This window comes from Crocodylus porosus, unplaced genomic scaffold (genome assembly GCF_001723895.1).
Source record: "Crocodylus porosus isolate Cpor-Errol unplaced genomic scaffold, CroPor_comp1, whole genome shotgun sequence".
NCBI classification, from domain to species: domain Eukaryota; kingdom Metazoa; phylum Chordata; order Crocodylia; family Crocodylidae; genus Crocodylus; species Crocodylus porosus.
The window spans coordinates 134,703,010-134,720,187 of NW_017728931.1; the positions used below are offsets into that span (position 1 = coordinate 134,703,010).

General features: G+C 48.1%; 1 protein-coding gene across 2 annotated transcripts in view; it reads right to left on the minus strand.

Annotated features, from left to right (window-relative positions):
* ECHDC3 (enoyl-CoA hydratase domain containing 3) overlaps positions 1-16,610 on the minus strand; it is a 28,477-nt gene extending 11,867 nt beyond the window's left edge. Inside the window, exons 1-6 of one of the 2 annotated variants that reach the window (XR_002102621.1) lie at positions 16,502-16,610; positions 15,693-15,814; positions 13,231-13,328; positions 9,870-10,070; positions 6,724-7,143; positions 4,675-4,680 (exon numbers count right to left, since the gene is read on the minus strand). Coding sequence is in view for 1 of the 2 variants with exons in the window: in XM_019543712.1 (XP_019399257.1) it covers positions 6,811-7,143; positions 9,870-10,070; positions 13,231-13,328; positions 15,693-15,814; positions 16,502-16,593 (846 nt within the window). In the remaining variant the exon portion in view is untranslated. Of the gene's footprint in view, positions 1-4,674; positions 4,681-5,710; positions 7,144-9,869; positions 10,071-13,230; positions 13,329-15,692; positions 15,815-16,501 lie in introns of those variants that run through there. The other variant, XM_019543712.1, reaches the window with a different exon arrangement.
* Positions 16,611-17,178: the final 568 nt, after the last annotated feature.

The following is a 17,178-nucleotide window of genomic DNA, read 5'->3' on the forward strand; positions in this document are numbered from 1 at the left end:
GCCTGCATTTGCCCCCCTGTCATGCACCCTGCATTCCACTCCCGCCAGCCTTAAGCAGCCCCTTGCAGGCTGGAACGCTGCCACCCTGCAAGGGGAAACCTGCCATTTCCTTCAGTTTTCCAGGGTGAATGGAAAACCTGGATCCCTTCAGGATACCGCGAGTCTGGGACAAATGCTGTCCTGGAGTCATGCAACCTGGGCTTGGGACTTGATGTTCCCATTCTGGGACTATCCTGCCCAATTAGGGAGAAAAGCTTGAAAGGAAGGAGCTGTGCTAGCTGCAACTGCTGCCAAGTGGGCTGCTGGGCAGACAACAGCATGGGGCTGCTGAACAGAGCATGAGCAGCACCTGGGCCCTGTTAACAGTAAGCCAAGTCAGGAGATCAGGACGGAGAGGAGCAAGGGTCATATAAGCCAAAGCCAGGAGCCCATGGTTTAGACCTTCACCATAGAGAGAGCCCTACAGGCAGGCTACACATGGGGAGACAAGTTCTGTATTTGGTTTTTGTTGTTGTTTGGGGTTTGAGTTATGCTGGAGAACCGGAATGTGGCTGCAGGGGAGGAGGAGGCCATGCAGCAGGGTGCCGTGGGGTACCAAGCCCCACAAAGAGGCAGGCAGAGTGAGCTGGGCTATAGCCAAGAGGGCCAAGGCCCAGCCAAAAGCTCGGTGAGGCTGGAGGGGTAGATGCTCCCAAAGGATGGCTGGTCTGGGACTGGCAGCAGGAGAAGGCTTAGAGGGTCAGGGACCTGGGGAGGAGCTAGGGCTAAAGCTCAGGGAGAGGGACTGGAGCCTGGATGGTTCAGTGGGCCCAGATGAGTGGGAAAGAGAGGCTGGACCTGGAAAGCCTGGACAAGAGAAAGAGAGAGCCCTGCTACACTTAGGGATGAGCTGACTGGCAGCCTAATGATAAGCAGGCAGGGCAAGACACCAAATGCCACACTCGGGCATCTGAAGGCAGCCTCCCAACTGTATTAACTTTTGACATCAAGGCACCCCTTGATGCAAATGAGAGACAAGGAGGCCTGAATATGATCGCAAGTCTATTAATCACTGCTCTGGAGCAGTGACGCAGTCCAACTTGAGCAGGGGGTTGGACTAGATGTGACCTCCTGAGGTCTCTGCCAGCCCTACATTTCTGTAATTCTATGAACTGGAGTTGGAGACCAGCTATAGGATAGCCCCAAAGGGGCATTTCAGCTGCCCCATGATGCAGCACCTTGTTGCATCCACTCAGCCCTATTCATTATCTTGAGAGCTGCTGCATCCTTGAGCACACCTGTCTTAAACCAGAGGACATCTTTCTTCTAGGTGGGGCAGTTGTTCCTATAGTATAGGTTTTACCCATACCACAAGTTTCCTTGCATGGTGGCTGGCTTGCTTGCGTTCTTCATAAGAAGCATTTATTGGTATTAGAAACTTCAGGACAGAGGCCTCCAGTGTGAAATGATGGGGACTCATGCACCCCTGTCTAAAACATCTAGTGCTAGCCATTCACTGACACTGGTTACCAGGCTATCTGGACCGTTGCTCTGACCTGAAATGGTAATGTCTGTTCTGCATTTTCTTTATTGGATCCATTCTGTGCATGTTGTAGTTAGCAGAAAGCTTGTCCCTTCCTGTCATTTGTAATGACTGAACTGCATCCTGGCAGACCCAGCACAGATGAAGAGGGTACGAGGTTGACAGTGGAGTCTAGGGGGATGTCGCTTGCTATTAGGGTCACTTGGAACTCTACTAAAAATCTGGTTGCCTCACTGCTCCAGAGCAAATTCTTTAATAGAAATAAATGGAGCAATGAGGGAGAGAAACTCTTAGTTATTCCAGGGGAAATTTTCTCCTCAGGCAGCAGATAGGCACAGCAGTAGGGCTTTCAGTCTATCTTCTGGTTTCTTGTTGCTTGGCTGTAGATCCTAATTAATTGACTTGCAATTATTCTGCTTCACCATCATATTCAGCAAAACCATGGAATGAAATCATAGAAGCAGATATGGGTAAAAATAAAAGCCCTGTGCGCTAGTTTAGAAATGGAAAAATCAGGTCACTTTGTCAATCCCAAGGGGCCAGAGCAGGATTGTTCGACAGCCGGCTGAGCTCTGCCTTGTGCAGTGAAAGGCAATTTGAGGAACAGGCATTATGGGGAGACCATCCCTTCGGATTACTTCTGATTTTTATCCAATGCCTACTCAATGTAAAATGCATAAGCGTTCCTGGGAGCAGGGACCAAGACCCAAGACTTCCCCCTCCCATGTAAGTGCCCTAACCACTGTGCTGTGGGTCCTTCCTGCTTACTCCTACTTCCTGGCCTCATGAGTCTTGCATTCATGGCTACACAGTGGAGCGGCAGCTGAGGTGGAAATCACCCACACCGGAGACTAGCTCATAGCCAACTGTTCCTGGAGAGGTTGAGGAGAGCACTGAATTTGCATGTCCAACTTTCTGGGCAAGTGCTTTAACACCTAGTCTACCACCTGGGGTAGGGCACTACTGCAGCCTCCTTTAGTAGCCCTGCTTCAAGAAAGGAGTGGCCCGACCCAATCTGTGTGTTTGGGGAGCTGGGCAGAGCAGGGCTGAGTTACTGGTAGCTTACTCCACTTTCACTGGGGGGTAAGATAAAGGTACCGTGTACGTACTACGGGTTAAGGCTGGGCAGTTGCCTCTAGGAAACTAATGTGTTTAAAGCTCATACCCTTCCTTATCTCATAAGTTGTTTGTGTGCAAGCTCCACTTTTTGCCCACATATTCACATAGCTCCATTAATGTTGGTAGACCTGTTCACAGAAATAAAGTGAGCAGGACAGAAAAGTCCTTTTTAAATACATATGGAGTAAAAAGAAGGCACCAGGCAATGTGGGGCCCCTGCAGGATATGCGTGGCAATCTGGTGGTTGCACCAGATGAAAAAGCAGACCTTTTAACAATTTTTTTGCCTCCATTTTTCTGAGCAGGGTATGGGACATTTCCCCCATCGGGATTCAGGATGGACTCAGGAGAGACTCTGCCAGGCCTAAGGTCAGGGAGGACCAAGTTAGGGAACTTCTGGAGGGGCTGGATGTGTTCAAATCAGCAGGTCCAGATGCTCTCCACCCTAGGGTGCTGAGGGAATTGGCAGGGGTCATTGCAGGGCCCCTGGCATGGCTTTATGAGCACTCGTGGTGCTCTGGCCAGGTGTCAGAAGACTGGAAGGAGGCCAATGTGGTTCCCATTTTCAAAAAAGGGAGGAAGAAGGACCCAGGAAACTATACGCCCATTAGTCTTACCTCGGTCCTGGGGAAGCTCTTTGAGAAAATTATCTAGGAGCACATAGGTTCATAGCACATCTGGGAGGGACCAGCAGGGGAGAGGATGCTCAAGGGCAGGGGCAGGCAATTATTTTGGGCAGAGGGCCACTTACTGAGTTTTGGCAAGCCATCAAGGGCCACATGACAGGCAGCCAGGGGCAGATAAATATTAATTTTCTAAATTTTTTAGGGGCCTCACAGGCCAGATAGAATGGCTTGGCAGGCTGCTTCCGACCCCTGGGCCACATTTGCCCGCCCATGCTCAAGGACGACCAACATGGGTTCATTAGGGGCAGGTCCTGTCAGACCAACCTGTTGGCCTTCTACGATCAGGTCACAAAATCATTGGATGTAGGTGTCGCGGTGGATGTAGTTTTTCTGGACATTAGGAAGGCCTTTGACACTGTCTCCCACCCCATTCTCATTAAAAAGCTAAGCAACTATGGTGTCGACACCTAGTCAGATGGGTCGTAAATTGGCTAGGGGGCCGCACCCAGAGTGGTGGTGGATGGGTCATATTCGACCTGGAGGGATGTGGGCAGTCGAGTCCCCCAGGGCTCGGTCCTCGGGCCTGTACAGTTCAACATCTTCATCAGCGACTTGGATGAGGGGGTGAAAAGCACCCTGTTCAAATTCACTGACGAACCAAGATTTGGGGCGAGGTGGGCATGCTAGAAGGGAGGGATAGGATACAACTGGGGCTGGACAGGTTACAGGGGTGGGCGGATGAGAACAGGATGGGATTCAACACTGACAAGTGCAAGGTACTGCACTTGGGCAGAAAGAACCAGCAGCATACCTACAGGCTGGGGAAATCCCTTCTCTTCAGTGCAGGAGCAGAAAAGGATCTTGGAGTCATTATTGACTCCAAGATGAACATGGGCCAGCAGTGTGGGGATGGAGTCAGGAAGGCCAACCGCACCTTGTCATGCATCCACAGATGCATCTCGAGCAGGTCCAGGGTGGTGATCCTCCCCCTCTATGCAACACTGGTCAGGCCGCAGCTGGAGTACTGCATCCAGTTCTGGGTGCCACACTTCAGGAGGGATGAGGCCAGCATCGAGAGGGTCCAGAAGAGGGCCACTTGCATGATTTGGGGACAGCAGGGCAGGCCCTACGAGGAGAGGCTATGGGACCTGAACCTGTTCCACCAGAGAAGGCTGAGGGGGATCTAGTGGCTGTCTATAAACTTACCAGGGGAGACCAGAGGGGAATGGGTGAGACCCTGTTCCCCCAAGCGCCTCCCGGAGTAACAAGGAATAATGGCCACAAGTTGATTGAGAGTAGGTTCAGGCTGGACATCAGGAGGCACTACTTCTCTTGGAAGCTGGTTCCAGATCCTGACAGTGAAGTGGTGCTGCCTCCTACCTTAGGGATCTTTAAAAAGAGGCTTGACAATTACCTAGCTGGGTTCAGATGAGCCCAGTATTCATTCCTGCCATGGCAGGGGGTCGGACTTGATGATCTGCTAAGGTCCCTTCTGACCCTACATCTATGAACCTATGGACCTAACTCCAATTTAGTAAACCCCCTTTGCCCCTCTAATTATTTAAACAGAATTTTCTTTAAAAAAAACAAACTCAAGGTTTTATTAATGGATGCCTCTAAAAAGCAGGTGTGAAGCTCCTTATTAAGTAGAACAGGACAATTTCTAACTAATATACCGATACATGTTTCTATACATAATAGTATACATCTATACAAACAGAGAGGATAAATATATAAAAGCCCTCTAGGATGAGCTAATAGCCATTAGATCACCCCAGCCAGTTAAAAAGAGCACTATTCAGCCAAAATCAGATTTATATTTAGTCTTAAAAGCATGGAACAAAAGAGCCAGTAGGAATTTGCTGAGTACCTGAATGAGCTCCATTAAATATAATTTAAAAAAAACCCCAACGTATGGCCTCCTAAATGCTTTCAGATGAGTATGTAGAAAGATGAACTAAGTAGTAATGTAGTAGTAAGAAGGACTCTGTCAAGGTTGGTTGGCTCTAAATTTAATCCTCTCCCTCTATTTATCCATCTAAAGGGTCTTACATAACTCTTTATCAGCAATTAAAATAGAAAATCCAATACTTTTAAAAGAAAAATGTAATTGCCAACCATTCAGATTTCTTTAGCATCCTGAGAGTAAATAAAGCAATTTGTGCATACAATATGTTCTGACTGAAGGTTTCCAAATGTTTATTCAAACTACTGAGACAGTTAAAAATATATTGACTCCTTTCTTGAATACTGAGTGTTCATTGAGGACAGAAGGGAGAACAGCTTCCAGGCAGTCTATAAATGGTGCTGTTGATATTAATAATCTGAACTAAAGATGTATAGGCCGGTAGCTGAATGCCACCCAGGGCTGTATAAGTTTGTCCCAGAAAAGGGGACAACAGACTTTGACCCCAGTGGTACAGAAACTAGTCATTTTTTTTTTCCAAAACACATCAGTGTCCCTAATGGGGAAATTACTCACACCAGTTGGGCATCACTAACATGCCAGTTTAACTGACTGGATCTTAGACTGTCGTGGGAAGCAAGTGGATTAAAAACCACTTGGATTCTTTGGTGAATCCTGTGTGTGGTTCTGGTATTTGCATTGATTATGTAAAACCCGGGGAAAGTATCTTTGCTGAGATGTGTTCTCTGTGCTGAACCACAAACAGTTGAGCCATTGTGAGTCGTGGTTAGCTCTGAATAGCAGAGGACTGGATAACTCCATGGAATGATACCAGCTAACAGCTGCTGAGTTTCTTCCCTGAGCAATGTCCTTGTCTCATGGGAGTAAATGGCAACATTTTCCCTGACTTCAGTAGGATGAAGATTATGGTTTTGTGGAGGAGACAGTCATTCATTTCAAAGGCAGCAGCTGTACACATAATAGATTTCTGGACCAGCCTCTATTTTAGGGACTCATCTGATGCAAACGTTATGTCTTTGAAATCAGAGTAAATAAGGTACTAGAAGATGAACTGAATGGAAGGATCTTGCACTGCCTGAAGGAAATGGGCTCATGACTAGTATGGCACATACCTTGTATTTTATTAAAAAGAAATGGCTCTAGAAGGCTTCTGTTTAAATCCTTACTGGACAGTCTTAATGCTCTAAAAACCGATAGGGTCTTTAGATGCAACTGGCCTTTCCAGGATGAACCTTTGTACCTTGGGTACAGACTCTCTGCTAATAATAACTGGTGAAGATTTTCATTTAGTTCAAGGGGCAAAGGATGGGACAGAACAATCTGAGCTGTCTTGTTGCAGGTTCTGTCGAGTCCCATGAAACCACGAGTCTGTCACGAGTCTGATCGTTTCATAACGCCAGCAGTGGCCAGCGCAAGTGTCAGTTCTGAAAGGCTCGTGCGATTTGATTCCTTTAACTTTAGTGTGTCCTTAGAAACCTTGTCATATTGGTTCTGGTGCATTTAATTGAGAAATTTACAAGTAATTTCAACAGTACCTATAGCTTTGACAGAAAAGGCATTGGTATGGGGAATCACACCACAAACTCTACTTAGAAATGGGATTAATTTCCCATGGACTCATTTGTAAGCTCTATCCACCGTGTGCGACCAGACAGGCTTGCGTTTCTGAATAAAGGCCTCTATACCTTCCTGCCCATCCTTTAGGGCCAGATTGTCCACCATGACCTGGGAGGTCATTCTGTAGGCAGCTTCAAGGTCCTGTGCCATCTGTTTGTAAAAGGTGGCTTTTCCCAAGGCCACAACAGACTTGCTGGTTTCGCATATCTTGCGTGCAATTTTCATGGTCTCCTCTTCCAGCTTGTCTTCAGGTACCACCCGGCTGAGAAGGCCATGCAGCAGTGCTTCTTGGGCAGAAATAGGCTCACCAGTGAACAGCATCTCCAGAGCAACCTGGACAAAAAGAGATCACATAAGGCTACTCAGTTACCTTACTGATTTAGTCTGTAAGGCAAGTAATGTTCCTCTAGTACAGCTCACTGCTTTGGGGCACAGAAGCCCCACATTGTTGCTCATAAAGTCATTAGCAAAAATCTCAGGGGTGCTTGTGGAGGCAGGGTTGGGTACAAAAACAACAGTTTTTAAAAACAAGCCACTGATTTCAGGTGTCCAAACTGACACCCCTGGGCCTGATTTTTCTGAAGTCCTGAAACCTAGCGATTCCCACAGGAGTCCATATGTAATGTGGGTGCTTGGCTTTTTTTTCTGAAGATGAGGCACAACTTGATGTTGTAACTTGGGCACAAAAATAGCCAAATCTCTGCATAGGTTTTGAAATACCAGCTCCTGATCTCTCACTTTAGACCACTGGTACATCTATTCCCAGATCGCCATGTCTGCTGTGACCTAGACCTGCGGTTCCAAATGCACGGGGAAAAAAAACCCGTAAGGTATGTGACTGATTTTGTGGTGCTGCCCCAAATTATGACGGCTGATGGCTCTCACTACCATCTTTTCTTCAGCAGCTACCAGTACAAACATCTCAGCCATGTTTTATTTGATGAGAGGTAAATTGTAAGTCCTAAGAGTTGCAAGGATGGCTGGCCACTCTGAGGGCCCTGCTACATGTTCAAATGAAAGCTGTATAAAAACCAGCTATAGAGTTGTTACACATTTTCAAGCACTAACATTATAGCTGGTTGCTTCTCTTTTAGCTGGAGAATCATTTTTATTGTGTGATACTTTGCACATGTGGCTGGTCTACATTTATCGCATGATTAACCAGCTAATTGTGTAATATATGTAATAACACGGGGGTATTGGTTGGCATATTGCAAAATACAATGGATGCAAATGGAACTGTAAAACTAGAACTACTAGATGGATGGTCCAGGGGCATGTGTAATATCAAACTAGAGACACACTTTTAGAAAGGTGTCTGCATAGTGGCATCAAAGACAGGAAATTTGGGTTCAGGCCCTTTTCTTGCAAGTGGATCTGCATTGGAGTGCCTTGGCCTGGTGTAACAGAGGGCAAGGAAAAGTCAGCAGGGCCACATTAGGGCCAGCAGCTTTGTAGACCAGAGGAGTGGAGGATTACCTGCTGCAAGGAAAGACCGTGCCAAGACAGTCAGAGTGGACATCTCTGCTACCAAGGGAAGCACTCAGCTGGACAGGAGGGAGCAACTGGCTTGCCATAGGTGGGAGCAGACTGGGATATAAATGGTCTTCAGGTCAGAGGAGGGAGGCTGGCCCCGGAGACAAAGGGGGATGAAGCATTTCAAGGAGACACGGGAGGAACTTAAGTCTGGCCAGAAGAGCTGCTGCAAAGAGGAGCAATCTGCTGGCGGAGTAAGGGAGCAAGTATGCAGTAAATACTAAGGACTTGTTTTTGGTCCCTTGGGAGGACCCTGGGGAGGGCTGCATACAGAGAGCTGACCCTGAAGGAGCCCTGTGGGACTGAATGCACCCAAGAAGACTGAGGACTATTTGTGTTGGCCCAGAAAGGGCTCAAGGCAGTGGGAGTACCCTGAGGACCAAGGCCTGTTTATCAGAGCCTGATACGGGTCTGCTTTTCTTTTTTTTCTCTGCTCATTTTGGTAGTAACACTCAGTGGATGGGGGAAGCACAGAGGCTGCAGAGCAGAGTACCCAGCACCCTGCAGTTTTCCTTGTTTTGCTGTTTTCTGCTTTTCTAGGTCTTTTGTTGGTTTTGGAGCAGGAGGCAGGCAAAGACCACTTTTTGGGCAGGAGGCCTGGGGCAGGGTCAGAGCTCAGAAAGGCCAGGGCCTTACCTAAATTAAGTCAGGCCAGAGCCCAACAGGGGCTGAACCCCCATCCACAGATGGAAAGAGAGAAAGCGAGAAGGGCAGATCTCTGCACTGCCCAGTCAGGACCGTGGCTGGGGGAAGCCAAACACCTACGGCCTAGACTTTGGTTACCTAAAGGCAGCCTCCTGAGACAACATCTCAATTATAACACCAAGATGTGGTAGGCAGGAGAGAAAGGAGCCAGATAAGGGAGCCAGAGCAGGCAGCCAGGTGCAGCCCACCTGCCCTTGGAGGTGTAGCCTACTACACAGGGAAAGAAAGGTCTTTCAGGGGCTCGAGGCCTAGCCCAGATCCAGTTGGAGGATGAGGATGTTTCGCACCGAGCCTTGCAGAGTGCACTGTGTTATTGATGCAGTGAGGGATGCCTGTAGGCATAATCAGTAGGAAACATAGTTGGGCTGCAGGAGAAGGTTCTATAGATCTATCTAACTAGATCTAAACCTCAGCAGACAGTGCTGGCAATGAAATGTCACTGCTTGGCAGGGATTGATATTTTAGTAGGACCAGCATCTGGTGTTTGCAGGGGCCTTCTATCGGGGAGGAAGCCTCATTGCATAAGAGAAGACATTTGCTGCTAGGGAAGACGTAACACTGTGGTGGCTTGGTGCTGCTGTGAATTCCCATGGCTTGTGATCAGGGGCTGAGGACTGCTTTCCTGGATGATAGGTCATTTTTATGATTCTTGACCAGACTCCTTGTCCAAAGAGGCTTTTCTTTGACAAGCTGAATTCAGCATTGGAAGGTTTTGAACTACACAGCACTAGGGAAGGCAGTTCATTCATCCCAGCTCTGGCAGCTAAGCCAGGAGCCCACAAGCTGTAAAGAATGGTCCTTTCTGGAACCGAGCCTACCTTTCTTGGAAGAGACCTCCCCACAGCCACAGCTGGGGTAGAGCAGAACAGGCCAATGTTCACTCCAGGAGTTGCAAATCTGGATTTCTCACTTGCCACTGCTATGTCGCAGCTTGCCACCAGCTGGCAGCCTGCTGCTGTGGCCAAGCCATTCACCTGGGCTATCACAGGCACTGGCAGTTTTTGGAGCAGAGTCATGACCTACATGTGAAAGAAAAAGTGGTTGTCTGGTCACTGAGGTTTAGATGCTTTTTGCCCCCATTTTCTGTATTCAAAGTCACACAGATAAGATCTGTTGTATTCACCGGTTATGACTTGTCCTGTGCTAGCTGCCTGAAGCTCCAGCCATGATCGGGATTCTTCTGGGCCAGGAGCTGGATCAATATCCAATAAAGGCCTGTCTCAAAGTTTAATACAGGGCTCAGCATCGCAAGATTTCTAGGGGTAGCTGCCTGCTGCCTCACCTTGGGCAAGCTGCTCAACTTTATGCCTCTGATGGGTAGAGAATGCTTCTGAACTGATAAGTGTCATCACTACCTTGATGTCTTCGTATTGAGACTTTGTGACAGGGTGATACACTCTGGTTCCTTCAATCTCTCCTTTAATCAAGGGAATCGTTTCTGTCTAATCCAGTGACTCTCATCCAGGCTGCCGTGGCACCTCGGATGCTGGGAGATCATTTTAGGAGTGCTCCGAGGTGCTGCGCATTATTGGCACTGTTAGATGTGCAAACTCCTACACAGGATTCGCAAGAAACTCAAATATTTCAAATGGAAATCCAGCGTCCCAGAAACATTTTGATCTACCATGGTACTTCTGAGTTCTCTGCCACTGAAAAATTGCTGTATTATTTTTCCATAGTCAACAAAAGAGTGAGAGCTGAGAGGGGTGCCCTGACCCTAGTGAGCAAAGCCTTGAGTCTGAAAAGGTTGAGAACTACTGCTCTAATCATATTTTATGCTCTTTAGGTAACATCTCACAATTCAACATTGTTAGCTCTGCACCTACCTCAGTGCTTGTGTCCGTGTTTAACATCTAATGTTCAGCACATCCAAAGAAATGGAACCAGCTAAGCTAGTACATGCACAGGTATGTTCTTTGTGGTTTATAAAATAAAACTTCCCTTTTTAAGAAAACAAAACTATAAAAACCCTACTTTGCTATATTTTGTTTTTAAAACTCCACAAGAGATAAGGTTTCCTTTCCCAGCTGTCTCAAACTTTTGGTAAGATAACACCTAGTTCTTATGTAGCACTTTTCATCAGAAGTACTTTACAAGGGAGGTCATTATCATTATATCTGTCTTGTGGCTGAGGAAAGTGAGGCATGGCTAGGTGAAGTGACTTGTCCAAGTTTGCTGAGAAGGCCAGAGGCAGAACCTGGAAAACCAGACCTCCTGAATCCCGGTTTAGTGCTTTCTTCAGGAGGCCACACTATCCTGATCAAGTCACTTTTCTGTTTCTGGTGCATAAGATAAAGCTAACATATTTACCATTCATATCCCTAGCTAGGGGTGATACGAGTTCTGATGTACGGGCTCTTCAGTATGCTCAGATAAAAGGGGCTACAGATGTTCAAGATAATATCATTGTCATCCTCAAAGTCATATTTACTTTGGTCCCTTGCCTTTCATTTCTGCCTGAACCTTTTGAAGCCTGGGGCATCACTTGTTGTTTCCACCTAGAGCAAAATCACTTAATTTGTTTTACTTTAACTCCCCATTCCTGTGGATGATTCAGGCACATGCTTAACTTTTATGCAGCCTGAGTTGCCTACTAATCCTCCCTGCTGATTTGTTTACTAAATGAAAGCCTAACTTCCTATATCAAGAGCCTCAAAGAATGAAAGAGCTGAGCCATTCTTCCAATCTGCCTGCTGATTAGAGCTGGAGCCACTAGTGAAATCCTGCACTGGCTGGACACATGGGACAGCTTAATTTCCTTCAGTGCTGAAAAGCAACTTACGACTCTTGATTCCACTTCATGTGGCAGAAAGAAGATTTTTTATTTCTTTAGCTGGATCTGCCCTGTTCTGTGAACCGGTGTCTGTTTGCTGAGTTGCCTGCTGACAGCATGGCAGGACACTGGTCAAAGACGGTTAGGCACATGCTGAATGAATGAGTGATGACTCTCTTCAATGGAAAAGAGCAAAAGGCTCCTTTAAATTCACCCCCCAGTACAAATTTAGCAGTAAAATAAAGAGAACAGGCAAACTCTGTATAGGTATATACTGGGAAATCCTGTATGTATATATGATATCCTCATATGATAGATATGATGATATCCAGCAAGATATCCTCATATGACAGATTCCTGTAAAAAAGTGCCTGCACACACGAATGAAGTAAGCCAGAGGACTCCCATGTACGATAGGTGTGTAGCATCTCCCCGGGACACACATCTCTGACCAACTAGCCACATAAACACGACAGTTAGTGGCAGAGCCTGAAACGGGTGAAATCTTGGCTTAATGCAATGGGAGTTTTACCGTAGTTTTCAACGAGGATATTGTCTCAGTCTTCCTGACTTCCAGTCCTATGCTCTAGCAACAAGAATAACCACGCCCTTACAGCCAGTCGGCATCTCCAGTATGCCCAGGGTGCTATAGTCACATACTCTAGCTCAACGGTCAGCAACCTTTTAAGGCTGTGGACTGGTCTGACTCAGTTTGAGTCAGAGGCAGATGGACAGTGAGCAGATACAAGGATCCAGCCTCTGCCACTTTTCCCTGCTTCCAGCCTGGGGGAAAATGTCTGCCACTGCTGCTTTTCCCTGCACCTGCTGATTGTCCCTGCACATACGGAAAGCTATTGCTGCTCAAGTGCCCACGCTGCCACCGAGGCTCCATGTCCATGGGATAGATCAAAAGGCTGTATGGGCCATAGACTACCAATCCATACTATAGCTGGTTCCTACTGGTTCAGGTTGCCCATCTAAGCACCGGGGCCTAGCCAAACCAATCCCAACTGATGCAAGGTAGGTTCACTGTATTATCCCCATTCTACAAACATAGAGCAGTGCCTTGTGCTCAAGGTGCAAGAACCAGGCATGGAGGGCACAAAAATTCACAGCCTACAGTGCAAGGTACAGAAGCACAATGCTCATACACTTTAGGATACTGGCCTGTTATAGGTTCCAGCCTTGTCCTGGGCAGGCCTGACTCAACACAGGGGGAAAATGCAGAGGAATATAACTCCAGGATCCATCAGTAAACTATGGATAGAATCAACGTAATCACCATCATCTCACTACCATCTCCCTATGCTTGCAGTTTCATTGCTCTGTTAAACTCATCATGTGAACAGGGTGTTGTGCCAATATCTCTTTGGTGGCATTACCACAGGCTAGACAGCCTGACTCACCTCAGCGCAGGTCTCAAATACTTCAGCATGGTGCTTTGTGTCTTGTTTGCTCGACAGTTCCTTAAGATCATGGCCAGATGAAAACACAGGTCCTTCTGCTGTGAAGGATTAAAAGAAATGAAGAAAAAACATTTGATATAGTGTCAATTGGAAGGATTTTTGCATCCAGGGCTGGTAACAATTTAAAATGTACCAAGTCCTAAATGCACAAGAACAGATGACAGTTAAAGGAGGGGAAATTTTGCAAGAAACTTTGACACCTTGGTTCTTGGGGTTTTCAGATCAATTCAGCTGACTATCTAGAAGGATGTACAGTATCTAAACATGCAAACACCACTGACTTAACAGCATTTTAGGGAAGAATCAGTGGACAAAGTTCTTGAACTTTCACTTTTGGGACTTTCATTTTCAGTAGCCCGTGATATGCAACCAGGGATCTTTCATCGTTTCCAACTGTCATCACAAATGGCAATGAGCAGATGCCAAACATCACTGTCACCATGGTCATGATTTAAAATGTACATTTCAAAGTTTCACAAGGATTTTTATAAACTTAGATTGAGGCACAAACTTGACAACTGGATCTCTTAAGCTGCTGTTCAAATGCATCCATGGGTTGAAATGTGACAATTTCTTACCAGTGCACAGCAATGCTACAGAATAGTTCAAGATGCAAGGTGTCTGTGTCACATTGGTGCCCATCACAACTGGTCACATGTTGGCTGTGTGTGCAGGGCTCCCTAGCAGTTTCCACACTTGGGTCTCCTAGGAGATACCCAGATGGGAGTTCATGCTCTCTGTTGTACATTGTCTGCAGCTGGGAGAAAAGGCAGTGAACCAAATATGTAGCTCCTGAGTCAGGTGTGCTAGGATCAGGGAGGCAAATGAAAGCATATTGGAATTGGCTCCCCACATAAATGCCCCATGTTGGCTTCTCTGTGGGTGGTAAGTATTTGGCCTCTGTTTGGCAAAGTTTTCTACTCTAGTCAATTGGAAGTGATGAGGGTTTAAAGGACTCTGCCTAACTTCTTAGAAAATGCTACAAAATTGTTCACTGAAATGTAAACTGCAGGGTAAATAACTATTGTACAGACCTTGTGTGTGCCCACGGCTCTGCACTCATGGTTAATGTTTCATTTATGCCAAATAAATAGAGAGATGCTGCTGCCAAGTTGTTCAGGAGAGCAATGGAAAAGGTTCTCTCCTCCCTGTGGGAACCAGGAGGGTTGTTCTGAGTAACTCTTCCTGCAGCTCTGAAGCTCTCACCTGTGTGTCAAAAACCATCTGCACCATTTCCCGGCCCTCTCAGTGCCTAGCAGAAATCCACACCCAATGATGGGCACCTGGTCAGTGCTGAGGCCATGCAGTACTAAGATGATGGTAAAAAGAATTACTAGAATATGTTTGGGGGTAGTTTCAGCTCTGTGGGGCTGTACATGCTTTCTCCAAGGATACTGTCCAGCATGTCCTGCTCACCTGCTATATTGACATATGTGCCAAATCCAGAAACAGGCTGGTGAGGCTGTCCCAGGGTTGTTCCCAAGAGCTCCTCTCCTGGACACTGGAGGCCTCAAGAATTGCTGCACCCAGGATGTCTTCAGCAATGCATTTCACAGACGAAGGATCTGAATCCAGATCTCTCCTAACAACTTGAACATAGGCTCTGAGGGGACCTCCTCCTCAGAGTATTGTGAGGGGCCTGGTTTAGTATGGGGGGCCAGAAAACACAATCTGGATTAGGTCCCATAGGCAATATGGGTGAGAGTCTCACTTAGACTTAGGCACCCTGCTCAGCAGCATCAGTTCAGTGGTTGTGCACATGTTAAACAGCAGGAATTTAGGTCTACATGGGACTTTGCTGATAAAACACTTCCATGCTTAGGGGTTTAGACACCTACAGGGTTAGGGGAACAGGAAGTTTTAGGGTTTCAGTTTTGGATTTAGGTACCCTAAGTAGCAGTTGGGCCTGTACCCTTGTGTGATTCATACAAGTATTTAGCCACTTAAAAGGTATTCAGGTGGGATTTTTAGAAGTGTTTAGGTATCTAACACACAGTGGGTTTCCCAAAGTTTCTTAAAACCTGGCCACATGCAACTTATCCAATACCATGCCAGTCATGAAGGGGCTAGGAACAGACCTGACCTCCAGATTCCTGCCAGGCCTGTAAATCTTTGCTTGACACAAAGCACTTTCCGAAGCCTCAAACTCACTCGTGTTCAGCAAAGCACTTAAGAACGACCTCAGTGGCTTTGCTGGAGAGAGATGGTCTTAAAAAGATGCTTAAAAAGAAGCACATGCTTTGTTGCAGTGGGCCTCTAGTCACTACGAATTACATCTTCGCTGTTTATTATCAACGTGAGCACTCAGTGCTGCAACACTGAAGGACCCAGCGCTTAGAGAGCTGTGTAAACACGGCAACTCACCCCGCTTCTTATTTTTTCCCTGGTGATCAAGGAACTACCTGAAATGATGATGACTCTGAGATCTGTGCTATCGGCTTCGCGCAGGATGTCGTCCCGGAGAGACCTGAGCGTAGCGAGTGACAGCGCGTTTCTCTTCTTGGGGTCGTTCAGGATAATGTTTCTGTAAAGATCATTGGATTAAGAGAGGGTCAGCGCGGTCACAACCTCTGCCTGGGCACTGGCAGTGTACTATTGTGTTGGTATTATTCCTTGTATACTGTATTTCCTGGTATCGGTATTATTCCAGCGTACTATTTCCTTGCATTGGTATTATTTCTTGTATACTACAATGCCAGCGACGACTGGCATTATTCCAACATCTCATTTCCTTGCATTGGTATTATTCCTTGTATATTATATTTTCTTGTATGGGTATTATTGTAACACACTGTCTCCTTGCGCTGGCAGATGCAGAAACAACCGCCCCCTCCCACCTCACGGGCCTGGACTCGCATCCGGCTGGCCCCGCTCCCTGCCAGGGGCATGGCCAGGGCAGCGGTTGGGTTGCCAACCACCCCTGCATCTCTTCCAGGAGGTTTCACCCCGTGACCTGCGATGCACATTAGGGCTGCATGTAAAAAACCCACACCAAAACCACCCCCCGGGACTACTCTAGAAAGCGACCTTTCACAGCATTTCCGTGCCCCATCCTTCGTCTCTCAGCAGCCTCCTGCAGACGGGCTCTCATGCCCGGCGGCGGGGCGCATCGCGACCCCGGCTCGCGCGGTGCCATGCGGCCCCCGAGAGGAAACCGGGGACAAGGAGCAGAGGCCCGGGCTGTGCGGCTCCGCGCACCGCGGGCGCTCACCGGATGCCGCCGTGCTGGCGCGGCGCGCTGCTGAGGGCGGCGCACAGGCGCGGCCCGAGCCGCGGCCTCCACAGGCGCAGGCAGGCCGCCATGACGGTGGCCGGGCGGGAGCTGCTGGGCGCTGCCCCCTGCCGGCGGGCTCCGGCCCCTGCAGGCACCGCCGCGCCGAGGGAGGGCAGCGTCCCCGAAGGAAGCGGGGAGCGAGGCGCGCGGGGCAGGCCCGGCTCCCCGCCTGCCGGTTTCTTCCGTGCGGGGAAGGCCGCCGCTCCGCCCCGGCCCCTGGCACCGGCAAGAGGTGGAGGCGGGATGAGGGCCCCTGGAGCGGAGAGAGACGCTGTATGCAGGTCGTAGCCGCGTCGGGCTGGAGATCCGGGACCCAGATCCTGGTGGTCACCCCGATAAACTTTATAGATGGCCCCCAGATCTCCCCTGAGCCTGCGCTTTCCCAGGCTAAAGCGTCCCATGGCTCTCAGCCTGTCGTCGTAAGGTCTGTTTCCTGACCTCTGACCATGTGCGTGGCTCTCCTCTGGGCTCCCTCAAGCTCCTCCACATCCTTTTTGAATCGTGGAGCCCAAACCTGGACGCAGTCCTCCAGCTGCGGCCTCACTGAGGCCGAGTACAAGGGGAGAATGGCGGCCCAGGATTTGCTCGAGAAGCATCTATGGGTGCAAGCCAGC